At 39.6% G+C, this 15,000-nt stretch overlaps 2 protein-coding genes across 3 annotated transcripts in view; one reads left to right on the forward strand and one right to left on the reverse strand.

Annotated features, from left to right (window-relative positions):
• Positions 1-1,469: 1,469 nt before the first annotated feature.
• zgc:158258 (uncharacterized protein LOC791186 homolog) lies at positions 1,470-6,179 on the forward strand. Its single transcript, XM_044024349.1, has 4 exons — positions 1,470-1,552; positions 4,329-4,481; positions 4,682-4,877; positions 4,965-6,179. Exons 2-4 carry the CDS (start codon positions 4,380-4,382, stop codon positions 6,005-6,007), a joined length of 1,341 nt encoding a protein of 446 aa, XP_043880284.1. The 5' UTR covers positions 1,470-1,552; positions 4,329-4,379; the 3' UTR covers positions 6,008-6,179.
• A 257-nt stretch (positions 6,180-6,436) lies between these two features.
• kif17 (kinesin family member 17) overlaps positions 6,437-15,000 on the reverse strand; it is a 9,017-nt gene continuing 453 nt past the window's right edge. The window contains exons 1-15 of one of the 2 annotated variants that reach the window (XM_044024348.1): positions 14,885-15,000; positions 14,093-14,239; positions 13,869-13,970; positions 13,412-13,601; positions 12,465-12,917; positions 12,281-12,375; positions 11,979-12,177; positions 11,454-11,524; positions 11,239-11,354; positions 10,879-11,107; positions 10,117-10,375; positions 9,953-10,014; positions 9,745-9,865; positions 8,777-9,014; positions 6,437-6,498 (exon numbers count right to left, since the gene is read on the reverse strand). The exon at positions 14,885-15,000 is cut by the window's right edge and continues 453 nt beyond it. In XM_044024348.1, coding sequence (XP_043880283.1) covers positions 8,824-9,014; positions 9,745-9,865; positions 9,953-10,014; positions 10,117-10,375; positions 10,879-11,107; positions 11,239-11,354; positions 11,454-11,524; positions 11,979-12,177; positions 12,281-12,375; positions 12,465-12,917; positions 13,412-13,601; positions 13,869-13,970; positions 14,093-14,239; positions 14,885-15,000 — 2,351 coding nt within the window. In that variant the 3' untranslated portion in view covers positions 6,437-6,498; positions 8,777-8,823. Of the gene's footprint in view, positions 6,499-8,776; positions 9,015-9,744; positions 9,869-9,952; positions 10,015-10,116; positions 10,376-10,878; positions 11,108-11,238; positions 11,355-11,453; positions 11,525-11,978; positions 12,178-12,280; positions 12,376-12,464; positions 12,918-13,411; positions 13,602-13,868; positions 13,971-14,092; positions 14,240-14,884 lie in introns of both variants that reach the window. The other variant, XM_044024347.1, reaches the window with a different exon arrangement.

Genomic DNA, 15,000 nt, shown 5'->3' on the forward strand with positions numbered 1-15,000 from the left:
AAAATTGACAAAAATGTCATAGTTTTAGTAATAATAGTTCAAAAATTTGACTAAAAGTCATAGAGTTAGTATAATAGGTCAAGAATTTGACAAAAATGTGTAGTTTAGTAATAGTCAGAATTTGACCAAATGTCATAGTTTAGTATGTCGTCCAAAATGTGACAAAAATGTCATAATTTCATATGTCGTTCAAAATTTGACAAAAATGTCATAGTTTAGTATGTCGTTCCAAAATGTGATCAAAATGTCATAGTTTAGTATGTTGTCCAAAATTTGATCAAAATGTCATAGTTTAGTATGTCGTCCAAAATTTGTCAAAAAAGTCATAGGTTATTTTGTCATCCAAAAGATGACAAAAAAGTCATAGGTTCGTATTTCGTCCAAAAGTTGACAAAAAGTCATAGGTTAGTAAGTTGTCTAAAATGAGACAAAAAAGTCATAGGTTAGTATGTTGTCTAAAATTTGACGAAAAAGTCATAGGTTAGTATGTCGTCCAAAAGTTGACAAAAAAGTCATAGGTTAGTATGTCGTCCAAAAGTTGACAAAAAAGTCATGGGTTAGTATGTCGTCCAAAATTTGTCAAAAAAGCCATAGGTTACTTTTTTGTCCAAAAGTTGACAAAAAAGTCATACTTTAGTATGTCGTCCAAAAGTTGATAAAAAAGTCATAGGTTAGTATGTTGTCTTAAATGAGACAAAAAAGTCGTAGGTTAGTATGTCATCCAAAATTTGTCAAAAAAGTCATAGGTTACTTCTTCGTCCAAAAGATGACAAAAAAGTGATAGGTTAGTATTTCGTCCAAAAGTTGACAAAACAGTCATCGGTTAGTATGTCGTCCAAAAGTTCAGAAAAAAGTCATACTTTAGTATGTCGTCCACAATTTGATAAAAAAGTAATAGTTTAGTATTTCGTAAAAAATTTGACCAAAATGTCATAGGTAAGTTTGTTGTCCAAAAAGTCACCAAAATGTCATATTTTAGTTTGTCGTCCAAAAAGTCATCAAAATGTCATAGTTTAGCATGTTGTCCAAAATTTGACATTTTAGTGACTTTTTGGTTCTCGGTTCACACTAGTATGCCTTGCATCAGCAGGCATTAATTTACTAACTTTTACATTCTTCTCATCACAAACATAAGCAGCGCCGGTTAGAAATCCAGTTAGAAGGTCTCTGAAACAATTTTCCAATATAATATAATATTCCAATTAGTACTTTCAAACTTGCACTCCCTGTTTTATTTTGAAAACCTAATGCTGATTATCTTACAAATCAGCTTGATTCTTTGGTTTAATTAATTTTTTACCGTAAAGTCCTCTGTAAAGAGGTTGACTGCAGTGTTTGCAAAGACACGCAGTCTCTGATCACTGATCCACAGATTACAACAGTGACGCGTCTGAAGGAGAATGCTGCTCTCTGATTGGCTGACAGCTTAGAGGACAAAGTCCTTCATGCAGGTATCTCAGATTATAGAGACGCTCACTCTCTCACCTGCTCGCAGCCTTTTCACTTGTACGGGAAGCAGAGAATGGACAAGTAATGCGAGGACATTGTCAAGGTACGTGACCGACCACTGCCATTTTCTCTTTTAAAAAACATTTACTTGTAGTTTATGAGGGGAAAAACAGCTCTATTTTAATATTAAGAATCAGGTTTTTTGCTGTGGCCAGTGGTGGATAGAGGAAAATTAAATAGAAAAGAGTTATTTACAAAAGAGTGAATATAATTTAAAACAAAAGTAGTGCAATATGAAAAGTACAATCTGTCAGAGAGAGAGGCAGTTACGTTTACTTTGTGTGTTTATATTGCTCACTGGAATCATGATTTATTGAGTAAACATTGATTTGAATTGTGACTGGTTTGAATTTATGAATATTAGTATGAATTATGAATTATATTCTGGAACACTGTGAGGAGTCTGAAACGCAGTTTGACCATTGGGTAAAGTTGGACGCTGTAGTACAGTAGGAAAACAGAGGGCTGGAATTAATTCATCACCTACAGTAGTTGTGTAATCTATTTCAGACATTGCATAAGCGGATAATACACCTTAATGCAGTTGCTTTATTGTAATCGGAATTAAACCAAAACTGGGTCAATAGGTTAATGCCTCAAGGATTTTGTCATGGCAAATACATCACCTTTTATGGCAGTCACATAAGTAACAGCTGTTTAAAAAGGTGTTTTTGCTTGAAAAATGTCAGTTCCTCCTGTAATTAGTCAGACTCACTCACATGACCCTTATTAGGTCATCTTGATTATATTTGCACACCTAAATGCACTAAGTTGCTGCCATGTGATTGGCTGATGTGAAAGGCAGGTGAACAGGTGTCCCTAATAAAAAGCAGCCCATGAGTGTAGGAAAATAATTAGGGAAAAAACGACTGTAATTAGCTGTGTATATAGTTTTAAATCATCTCCGGGCTGCAGTATAGTACCACCATAAACGTTATCACACAGATTCATTTCCTGAATTTTATGTGACAGGACATTTATAATGGAGACATTTCCAGAATGGACCAGTGATAGAGGTTTTATGACTGAACGTGGATGAGAGGTAATGAAGCACGAACAGCATGAACAGGAGTGCTTTTGTGCCTCCTTGTCTCACTGCAGTCCTTCCCTCTCAGGTGTTGAAACCTAACCCAAAGTTATTTTTTGACTAACATAAGACAAAGGTTCCTTTATACCAAATGTAAAGCTCTATTTCTCCAATGTCAGCGAAAAAATGTAAGGTTTTTACTAACAGGAAACTAACCTCAAATCCTCTAACCACGGCATTGCAATTACATTTTTTATATTTCACCACCAACGACTGATGTTTGTTTTAGGGCAAAGAACCTTCAACCCAATTAACAATGTCCATGTAAGACAACACGGTCAAACTGGATATCAAATAGCTTTCAGGAGATCATTACTGTTGCCCTTCACTCCTTCTGAAACTGATCCAGCTGAGGAAGATTAGGAGTGACATGTGCGCCGTAACCCAAGTCACATGATGCAGCAAGAGGACTGGTGAAATATCTGTGAGGAAACAGAGCTCACAGAGTAACACGGGATGTTACCTGGTGATGAGTCAGACAGGTTTGAGTCATACATTACCTTTCCATCTAATCCCATACAGTAAGTGCAGCAGGTTATGCAGTCAGGTTTTTATAAATATTTCCAATGGTTCACTGACATTTATAGGGACATATGATACTGGCATAATTAGGTTTAGCAGGTTTAAAACTAATGCTGAACTGAGAGTCAATTAAAAGTCATCAAACATCCAAACATCTAAAACATGCAGGGCAGTGGGTCCCCAGGACCAGGGTTGAGAAACACTGCTCTCTTTCAAACAGTTTGTGTAGACTTTTAATACATTTGGACTAGTATTTAAACTCTTCAATAGCTCAGTTTCTACACATTTGTTGTCCTGTAATGCTCAGACTGTCCATCCTTTCCATGTCCTTGTATTTTTTTTTTGTAGCAGATCCAGGAAGGTCAAAGTCTAAATACCTTCACAGCTATATAACAACAACACTGAGCAATAATTTCTTGGTAATTTACAGTATATTACGCTTGGTTAAAGTGTTTATGTCAGTGATTATGGTAGATTAATTTACAGAGAATCAAGTGACAAAAAATGAAGGCTGGAATTCACACTGTTATTACAAGATGGTATTTATTTTATTACAGCAATGTGTAACTTCATGGTACCATTTCTCATGAACTTAGTCCAAGTTTTAAAACATGTCCAATAATAACATCTCATGTGTGGTCTCTGCTCTCTTTTTTCATAAACTGTACACCCTCGAAGAATAATTAGAAATATCTGTGTAAGTTTAGCAGTAGTTATACAAAAGCTAAGGGAGATGATGCAGAAGTATGACAAGGGAATGCAATAGGGGAATATTTTTCTACTAATGTCTGCTGTGGTCGGGTCACATGGTGGATTAGTGGCCAGCACTGTCTCCTTACAGCAAAAATACCCAGGGTCAAAACATGCAGAGGTTAAAAGGACATTAAATGTGAGAGTGACTTGGTTGTTGGTCTCTATATGTTGGTTCTTTGATGGACTGGCGACCTGTCCAGGGTGTGACCCCTTCCTTTCGCCCCATTTCAGCTGGGATTGGCTCCAGCGGCCCTGTGACCCTGATGTGGAGGATAATGCAGTAGACAATGAATTAATTAATGTTTACTGTGGTCTTTCTAGGAGCAGATTTCTGTACAAACCCTATTGTAAAAAGGTAGATGTTAAAACTTGAAGGAAATGTCTCAAGTGAAATCTACCTTTAAACATGCCCTGGATTCATTTAAATAACAACCTTCTCTTTATTCCCTTTTCACAGAGTGAAACACAACAATCTGTGCCACTAACCTTTAATCTGTAAGGTACTAAGATGCCTAAAAGTGATACCTGGCCTGGTGGGGTTGGATTGGAGACGAGTGGCATGGACAGTGCTGGCAGCTGTGACAGTGTTGTCAGTGCCAATTCCGGCCTTGTAAGTGACTGACCTTACATATTCACTTCAACAGAATGATGAAACATCAATATAAACCCATGTAATCACTTCAAGTGAATGAATATCATTGTTACAGCTTTGTATGTGTTGGACAGTTTTAGGCCTTAATCAGTCTTATATAAAAGTAATGTGCATTCTTTGATTCAGAGTCTGAATCACATTTCCTTCCTAAATTACAGAGTGATGATAGTCTGAAGCACCTGTCTGCTGAAGAAAAGGCCTGTCTCATGTTTTTGGAGGAAACAATCGAGTCTTTGGATACCGAAGAAGACAGTGGATTGTCCAATGACGAGTTAGAGCAAATGTCCAAGCCTGGTAACCTTGTTACAGATGTGGCTGACCTCTCTGCCTCCATGAGCAAAAGCAAACTGAGCGGTGAGTAAATCTCCGGCTCCAGACACAGAGTTAACAATACATTAGGCTATCTATTTCCAGTGACATACACACTTGTCTGTCTTTCAGATTTACAGAATCATGCATCTAAAGAACCCATCAAGGAAAATGATGTCACTGAATTTACGCAAAATGTTCCTAAATCTCATGTAGAGGCCCGGAGAACTCACTGTTCTGTACCCAGCACCAACGTCTCCTCCAAACCTCAACTCACTCCTTCAAACAAGTCTAATCACAAACACAACCACAAACCTCCCAATGTACATTTTGAGGTTAACGTCGTGACACCTCCTCTCACAAAACCCAAAGACTACCCGGTGAGGACAGCTGAGGGTCCTATAGCAAGAGGACCTCTGTCCTACGAGGCACTAGTTTATCTGCAGAGAAGTGCCTCGACAAAAAAGACACCTCTGTGTCCCACAGTTGATCATACAATAGAGCTGGACAAGAATCTTCCTGGAATAATGGAAGGCTCAAGTGACAGATCTCATTCAAAGTCTAAGAGAAGTCCTCCCTCCGTGGCCCCTAAACCCAAAGTGATTCCTGCCAACATATCTATGAAAACACAAAAAGAAACTTCGACGACGTCGGACTACAATATCAAACATGTAAAAGATCCACAGGTGGTGAGACAGGAAGCTTTGCAGAAGCTTGGCCTCCTGAAAGACCAGCAGCCAGAAAATGAGGCAGTAGCACCAGGATCACACCTAAAATCCTACTCTTCTTTGGACCCAATATGTGAGAGATTTACAAAAGGTCCAGGGAGTAGTGTTCCACCCAGAAGCCCCTCATTTTGTTATTCCCAAGTGCCCACACAGCCCAAAAACAGGCCGCTTCAGAGCAGTGCAAGTTTCCATCATTCCTCACGACGTGACCAGCAGTCTGCATCTATATCACATGCTCCTCCGTCAGGTGGATCCAGGACAGCTGCTCTGGAACACTCTGTCACAGTAAACAGCCCCAGACGTGCTGGTAAAGTGGGAGACAGCACGGGATCTGAGCCTGCACCCACCAAACCCTCAAACTCAGTAGAGTATACTGTGATGGTGGTGCCTGGGATGGGAGCTGATCGAAGAGAAGCTCTCAGGAAGCTTGGACTGCTCAAACAATAAAGAAAAGCACAGTGCTGAGAGAGAGTTCAAGAGAACGACCAGCTGAACAAAAGTTTAAGCATTAAGCTGAAACCTGGCACTTGGACAAACTAAAGCGTGAAGAGGAAGAATGTTCAAGTGAATAATTGAAACCTAGGTTATAGCGCTTTGCCTATTTGAGGGCAGTTTCCTATAATTTTTTTCTTTAGGTTTCAAGATAATTTGGAAATGTTCCTTGCACAGTACGACGAACGGCTGGATGAAATCTGGACAAGTCCAACCTACTTGGAAAGATCAAAGCCTTTCAAAGCCTTGAATTCAAGGTATCAAGAGCAAGAAAAGTGGTGCAGCACAGGGACTCAAACGACCCAAGGATGGTCAACGCTGGAATCCAGTTGAGGACTGGCAGGAAGTGGAGGGCGGTGGATGCTGTCCAAGAGGTGGAGGCAAGGCGGCATCACAGGAGCCTTTACACAGTAAATCCATCCAATCAGAATCTGGCTTTGTGTTTGCTGTAGAGTACATATGAAAAAGTTAGTTATAAGTTATGTTTTATATATATAAAACATATGAAATGCTTATTGTAAGGCTATGAAAACCAAAAGCAATAACTTTATATATTTAAACAAACATATTTATGGGTAGTATAATACATTTCTGCAAGCAACCCCTGTGTGATTTTACACATTAAACCTTTAATATCATATCCCCAAACCAGATCCAACACTTGTTGTTCAATGTTCATAATACAGTTTTCCATATATGCACCCTTTGATTTATGGCAGTTAATGGTCATCTGTGGATGAAGCCTTGGTGTGCACAAATGATGGTCGTCTTGCCCCTTTTGTCTCGTTACACTGCATGTGACAAGCTGCAGGGCTTTTTTTTTTGAAAATCATTTCACAAATGTGCCTAAATGTGGACCCACAAGATCATTTCTTGGAGCAAAGCCTCAAAGAAGCAAATACGCACCTGCAGCTAATTATTGTAAAACAAATGTGTTTAAGGATGATTTTATGGTGTTTTTGTCACCACCAGCATCACAAGATTTTTTAAGACGCTCACAAATTCTCACAACTTTAAACTGTATGGATGGTTATTGATCGTTTAAGAATGCTTGATAAACGTACAGTACGTGCAATTGCCTTCATAGTTTTAATGTTGCAAATGTTCATTCAGTGGAAAATAAATGATTATTTTTTACCTGCTCTTTACTAGTTCCTCTTTAATGTGCATGCAACATATTTACATCTTAATCTTAATAAGTGTGTTATTTAAGGTCCAACCCCATCTTTGTGAACATGTAAAGTGACGTCTCTGCTTCATCCAGAACTCCATTTACAGAATGACCATCAGTTATTCTACTCATCTTACACAGGACTCAGGCTCCTGCTACCCCTCAGCTGTTCTTCCGTTATATAATTATCCCGAGCCCCACCTTCGCGTGAACTCACCAGACCAGTGCTCTTTGTTTCCCTCTCATATAAGGGTTCTTATTCCGTGTAATGAGTTTATTTTTTCAAATGGCCTGAACAGTCTGACGCTTCAGCTGAAAGTGTGTGGTTACAGTTACAGTTGCTCTCGGTCATGTTATCTTCTTGGTAAGGCAAGCGCGTCCTTCACCGGATGGGTCTGTATCTGTGTCTAGTGTGTCTCCACACGGGCAAATAAAAGGTGTCCAATTGTGAAACCGACACGGGTCTCTTCCACTCGTATAATACGAAAACAATGGGTGAAGAAATCAGGCCACGGTCTAAGTTAGAAACTTGATATTCAGACAGAAACATGAGCTGCAGAAAGAATTTAGTTTATTTGTTCACATGCCTTTTGCAAACACTGTAGTTTTTGAAACAGGAAAGATTTTGATATATTTGGCTCAAGCATAAATTAAGGTTTCCCTCATCTTCATTAGGTAAAATAAGGTCTTGCAAAAGTCCACAGTACTGAACCCAGAGGTTGCTCTGTGTGTAACATGAGATACTGTAACTGTCTGTCGACGCTGCTGTCTTGACAACAGCCTTCCAACCCATTTTTGTGACGACAGTCACTCACAAAGCACAAACTGGTCTGACATTCATGAGGATCTTATTACTGTTTGTTAAAAAAAGGTCATTTACTTTTTAAATTATTAAATTAGCCATGAAGTATATACATGTATGTTCATTTTAGTTTATCTAATTAGCAGCAAAATGACTGATGTGGAACATGTTAGACTGTGGTTTTTCAATTAGTAACAAAAAAAACATTAAATATATTTGTTACAGCAGGTGGATTTCTGAGTATCACAGATTTGTGAGTATAGTTATAGTAAAGTTTCCTCACAATGTAAGTAGCATTTTGTCACTAAATATAAATATCATTAATCAATATCCATACAAACTATTTACATTTCTCTTATCAAACAGTTAACACGTGATAATTCACACCAACGTGTTTATGTCACTCACGTTGTATAAAATCTTTTGAAAGGGTTAGTGTGGAGGATTTAGTGGCATCTAGTGGTGAAGTTACTCATTACAGCAAATTTAATAGTCACTTTATTAGGTACACAGGATAGTTAAGTGTTTAAGTGTCCTGTGTGTATGTATATGTATGTATATATATATATATATATATATATATATATGTGTATATATGTATATATATATATATATATGTGTGTATATATATATATATATATATATATATATATATACATATATATACATATATACACATATATATATATACACACACATATACATATATATACACATATACAAAAAACAGATTTCCTTAAATCCTACACACCTTTTTTCCTTTGAGATGGTGCGGAAAGCACTGAGGTTCAAGTCTTTTCAAATCCCTTCATTGTGGATGTGAGTTTTGCTTTTCTTGCGCTTCACCTTACCACTGGACACCGGGACGCCCAGTGACTCCAGGCGGAAAGGCCGAGGCATGATGGAGTCAGAGCTGACCGGTGTGTTGACAGTCGGGCTGCTCATTGAATGGTGGGCTGCTCCGCTGACCAGAGAAGGAGAGTGGACGGCTGCAGGTGAAGAGCTCCATCAGATGGGCAACATCAGCATAAGAGGGAAATGTCAGACATTATACTGGTTTGGCATCGTAACTGGAGGAAGGTGATAGATGTAATATGTGATATTTTTTAATTTTTATGCCTTTGTGTCCAATTGTAGCCAGAGGCATTACGTTTTTTAATTGTCCATTTGTCCATCCCATTCATGTGAATAAGAAACCTCAAGAGCTTCTTGAGGTCACAGTTATTTGATGCAAACGTTCACTTGGAATCAAGGACGAACTGGTCAAAGGTCAAGATCACTGTGACCTCAGAAATCACATTTGTTTGCCTTGTGAATGAGATATCTCAGGAAATCCTCTCCAATTTGGGACTAATGTTCACTTTTCGGAAGTCACAGTGGCTCCACAAAACATATTTTTGGCCAAATCTACATTCATTTTGTTTAAAGTCTGGAAAAACATTGTGTAAGCTTAGAATGTGGGTCAGCAGAGGCATAAAACTGTTGGAAGATAATTCTAATTTACAAAATGAATATTTTGATTCTCACCATTTCTTATTAAGCATAGAATATTTCTGGCTTTATCTTCACTCTCGCTGTCTTTTTTTAACTTTAGTTCCCTTTGAAAGGACTGGGACATCTGACTATAAAGACCAGAGAGACACAGACACCAAGACAACCTAAAGATTTACCACAATTATTACATTATTTAGTGTAGAAATCACCAGATTCTAGTCTTACCATGTCCCTTGGCTGTGTCTCCACCTAGCAGCTGACTGGTTCTCTTTGACTTGAAGTAGCTGCTGGCAATGTTCTCACTGTCACTGCGGTCAAGCATTTCCTTGTACCTGTCCTCTTCCATCTGCTAAAAGAACGAAGAGGTAAAAAGGCTGTGTCGTGGTGTCTCAGTGCAGCCGAGTAAAAGACGATGCATAAAACATAAACACACCATGAAAGCTTCTCCACATTCAGTAGCGGAGCCTCTGCCTGCTGAAGATTTTGGATGTACTGCTATAAGAAGGAAACAAAATAAGATAATAGCTATAGGATTAACACATTCACTCTGACTGTAAAAAAAACAAACCCTGATATGCTTTTACTTGCTTGCTTTACCTGAAGGCAGAGTTGTTTTCTGCACCATCACATCCGGCAGCCTCCATGCAGCATTGTCCTCATCCCAGACTGCTTCTCTCTTCAGCCGGTCCAGGTTGCTGTAGTTGCAGTCTCGGCGCACCAGAGGCACCATGCGCTCCAGCAGGCTGTTCAGTAGCTGGCCCTCCTTCTCCAGTCGCCGGATGGTGGCCAGGTAGTCGTTCCTCTCCACCTCGAATTCTGCTTGCAGATCACGGATCTCCAGCTTGGCTGCTTTCAGCTGTCACAGCAGGTAAAGGTGGCTTTACAGTTAAAGGGCACTTAAACTGTTAAATCAAAGTATATGAGTTAATGCAAACCTCCAAATATTGGTAATGTTCTGGGACATTTTCAGTTGCAAAATATGTTTTTCTTGCAAAACTATTTTCTGAGTCAGTTTCCTAATTATCCTTTTTACTTTTCTACTGCTAATTCTTGTTATGGTGACAATATTAATGTTAAAATCAATGGTCAGTGCCTCTGGTTGTAAATTGTACCTCTTCTATAAACCACTTGATCACAAAAAGTGCTTCACTGTGTTTCCCCAACAGCAGTAGAAGAAAACGCATGCATTTCATTGCGTGACAATGGGAAAACAAAAAAGCTTTTCACTATAGCATAGTTTCAGCTACAGTGGTACTGTGTCAACCACGGGGAGTGTAAACGGTGGCCAGAATCACTTTTCTAACAAGTGAAATGTCTCATAGGACCTGCATCATTTGTCCTGCGGCTGTTGTGACCCACCTTGCCCTGCACCTTGACCAGGACTTGGCTTTTGGCATGGACTTCCTCTTGGATGGAATTGTAGACATTAAAGAGAACATTTTCACTCTCCTCACTGTTCTCAGACAGTGCACGGAGGAGCTGGACTTTCCTCTGGTCGGCAAGGTTCCTCCTCTGCCGATGCTTCTGCCACAGCTCCTTGTTCTTGGCCTGCTCTCCTCCCACCACCTCCTGTTCCAGCTGCTGCAGCCTGTAAAGAGAAGAATGATGAAGTGATGAAGTAGGATACGGACACCAGGCAGTGGACAGCTGATTACAGTCCTGTTACATCTGTCCATGCTTATAAAACATGAGTATATGATGAGAAGGCCAAACACAGACCTTTCCAGGACATGTTTCTGGTCCAGAGGCTCTGCTGTGGGGATTTCATTTGTATTTGCAAGTCCGTCTCCCCTTTGATCTTTGTGGACACCAACTTCAGCAGAGGGTACCACAGGCTGGCTCATAAGGAGGAGAATAGCAATGAATAATAATAATAATCCACTGTTATGATATATATGATAATCAGTGGTCAGGAGGATGGTGGTGAACCGTACCTTAGTAAGAGAAGTTTCCTCAGCTGAACTGAGGTTTAACAGGTCAGGTTCACAGCTCGAGCTCATTGATGCTGGGAAACAAGGCAGCAAACAGTAAATAAGGTGTGACCACAATGACACACTCTGATACACAATTCACCACTAATATTAACATTAACATTAAAATCGACACTGATAATTATATTACTCATATGGAAATAATAATAGATAAATAATAGATTAATGTAAGTAAATGTGCCAAAATGGGAGATAGTCTCATAAAAGGGATATCAATCAATAAATCAAATAAATGTGTAACATGTACTGAAATGCATATAATTTACAAGGTAATGCTACTAAAACAAGAAATTGAAGATAAAACAAAAAAAAAAAGACACACAAATACAATAAATAAATGGTTGAATTAAGAGATTAGGAGATTATTTTCAGCATTCCTCCTTCTGTTCAGATGTTGTCACAAGTGTTGATCCACTGGTGCCGTCTGGCAGACAGATGAACACAGAAAGTGATTTATTAACAGCTTACATGGTTCTTCATGTGCAGATAATTTTATGTTGTCATTCTTTGGGACAGTGCTCCCCCTGCTGGCCTGGGCCTTCTCCAGATTAGACACCTTGGATTCATAGGAGGAACGCAGTGAAGCAATGTCCTCCTGCAGCTTTGCCTTGGACTCCTGCTCTGCATTGTAGTCGGCCTGTAACTTGGCCAGCCTCTCCTCGTACTCCTGTCAAGTGAGCAGAATACCAAGCCCATAAATCACTTGATCCTTAAACAATGCATGAGAAGACGGGAAGTGATATATTGGCGTGGGAACAGCCTGTACTTGCCTCTTTAATCTTTTCCTTCTCTGCTTCTGTGGTACTCGACTGTGGCCTTGAAGGAAGATCCGCAGATGTTTCAGACAACTGACCAGCCAGTAGAGCTGCATGATTAAAGGTGAAAAAAAATGTTTGCGTGTGAGCAGCAATAATAACATTTTTCTCAAAATAACTAAATAGAAATGCCATTTACTTGAAAGGTTAGCAGAGCCCAGCTGGCCTGAGATCAGGGCTCGCAGGTTCTTGATCTCTTCTTGATATTCTCTGAGCAGAGCATCCTTAGGGTCCTCGTTGATGCGAGGTCTGTTCTGGATGCTCTTGGCCCGGTTGGCATAACGCAGCGTGCTCAGTGTTTCTTCATAGTTGTTGTCTGCAGGGGAGAGGCAGGCGATCATCAAAGTGCGTGTGTTACCTCCCAGAGAGTCCTGCAGCAGCCGCGTCAACTTGGAGTCTCTGTAGGGGATGTATTTGGAGCGACCGTCCACCAGGGCAGAGATGACATTCCCCAAGGCCGAGAGGGACAGGTTGATCTTTGTGGCCTCACGCAGTCGCTCACCGGTGGCACCAGTTTTAGACTGACGCTCACTTCCTGCCAGATCGACCAGGTTGAGTTTACCTGCTCGTAGGTGGTCATGGCCTGCTGCATCTGAGAAGGAGGGAGGAGAAGAGAATGTAAAGAGACCACAACTTAAAAATACAGTGGATGATGAATTGTAAAAACCTGATCCCTGACAGAGGTTTGATAAAAAAAAAAAAAAGTAAACAGAGAGAAGAAAAATTTGAGATAATGCAAGAGAAAATAAAAAGCAACAAACAGGAGTTAAAACTAGGGAATGTAAAAGTTGATAAATGCAAATTACAAGACCAGGATTTGGTGGATCAAGGTGATGAATTACCTCTTATTATTTGGAGTTTTTACCTGAATTTAATTAATGTGAGGAGAAATCCATCATAGTGGAGAGAGATAATGATCTCTCCACACAGTAGAGCCAATGTAGCATTATCTATCTATATATCTATCTATCTATCTATCTAGTGTATATTATGTGTAAACAAAGAAGCAGAAAAACACATTAAACTGATCAGATAGACGTATAATAAAGTGTGATGCAGGTGTTATATAATAATGTGTGTGCTGACCCATGTTGCAGATCTCCAGGTGGATGGTGAAGATGGAGTGGGAGCGGGAGGAGTCTTTGTTCATCAGTGTGTAGCCCACCGCCCTGTTCCTCCAGCCTTGCTCTATAATTCTCTCACACTCGCCCACATTGTGCACAGTGTGCATGGAGAGATCACGCACGTACACGCCGCGCTCTGGGTGCTCTTTCAGCTACACAACCGTCAGAATGCACACACATACACCACACACAATTAAAATTTCAAAAATCTTCATCTTCACCTTCAACAACCCTTGTTGCTCTTCTTAAGCCGCCATGGCAACTATGGTATTGTGCACAAAACAAGATGAGCACTGTGCAACTGGTTTCATAACAACTGAACAAAACCAAACAACAATAGATTTCTCTTGGATTCTAATGTTTTCACCCTGAAGCCTGATTTGATTTATTGTAAACAGAACTTCATAAGGCTTAATTACCTCCAATCTCTGTTTGGTGTCATTTCCCAGAAGGTCTCTGATTTCTTCGTTGTATATCTCCAAGTAGGAGGCCCTCACCAGAAATTTTGTATTTTCTGCACACTAGCATGTAAACACAAAGACACGTTAAATTACAACCTCTCCAAGACGATGCAAAGCACACAACAACTGGGTCACACTTTTGCATGAAACACTACATTAATTCATGAAAGGCCTGTGATTACCTGAATACTCTCAAAGATGTGTTCAAATGCACGTGGGATGACTCCTCTTTGGGATGCAGGCTCCGTCACGCCCTGCATTGTGAAAGACTTACCGCTTCCAGTTTGCCCATAGGCAAAAATGGTGCCATTGTATCCTTCAGTGACACCCTGTAAAATAATAGTAATATAAAAAAACAATCAATCAACAAATTAAATAACCGTTTCCCAGTGGTTGCAGAATAATAAAATTGCATGTTGCAGCTGTCCCTCATCTCACTCTTCCCTTCCAAGTGTGTTGGAGAACCTTTGTAGCCTTATCTTTTGAGTCAAAACTCAAAAGATGTTTAGCTTGTCCACTATTGGATTTATTATTATTATTATTATTATAAAACATGATGGTCCAAAATGGCAGCCCATGTAGAGCTGACCCAGCCTGATATAAATATAAAAATTCTCATTTAGAGGTCATGGAAAACGGCAATTCATACTGTATGTTGTATACTTGCTGCCAAATTAAAATAATTTTAATTTCTTACACCTTTTGAGTATTTACCTTGAGACCGTAAAGTATCTGTCCTACAAGAGTAAGAGGCCTCTTTGTAGGGAGCAACATCATGCTGACCTTTATAAGTGACTGACAGCAGACTGTTAAGTAAATAATGAAGTCTGCCATCAGTCGCAATAAGATATAGGCCACTAATGTTGGACTGGGGGTGTCCAGTGACCAGCAAACAGTTTTTTTTTTTTTTTTAAATGGCCACATCTGTAAGTTCTTGCTTTGTGTTCACTCAAAAGGGAATAAACTGAGCTTACCTCAACCAAAGCATAAGCAATCTCATTGTACATCTCCTCAGTGGTTTGATCAGTGAAGTAAGTCCCATCAAAGGTGAACTGTTTGGGAGGCTCGTCCACCGCACTGGGTTTCTCTA

This window comes from Solea senegalensis, linkage group LG4 (genome assembly GCF_019176455.1).
Source record: "Solea senegalensis isolate Sse05_10M linkage group LG4, IFAPA_SoseM_1, whole genome shotgun sequence".
Taxonomy (NCBI): Eukaryota; Metazoa; Chordata; class Actinopteri; order Pleuronectiformes; family Soleidae; genus Solea; species Solea senegalensis.

Excerpts from the sequence above, each read along its gene's own strand:
- zgc:158258 (XM_044024349.1), top strand. The coding sequence starts at position 4,380 with ATGCCTAAAAGTGATACCTGGCCTGGTGGGGTTGGATTGGAGACGAGT. Across the intron at positions 4,482-4,681 it reads TCAGTGCCAATTCCGGCCTT|AGTGATGATAGTCTGAAGCA; the intron begins GTAAGTGACTGA and ends CCTAAATTACAG. Across the intron at positions 4,878-4,964 it reads GAGCAAAAGCAAACTGAGCG|ATTTACAGAATCATGCATCT; the intron begins GTGAGTAAATCT and ends TCTGTCTTTCAG.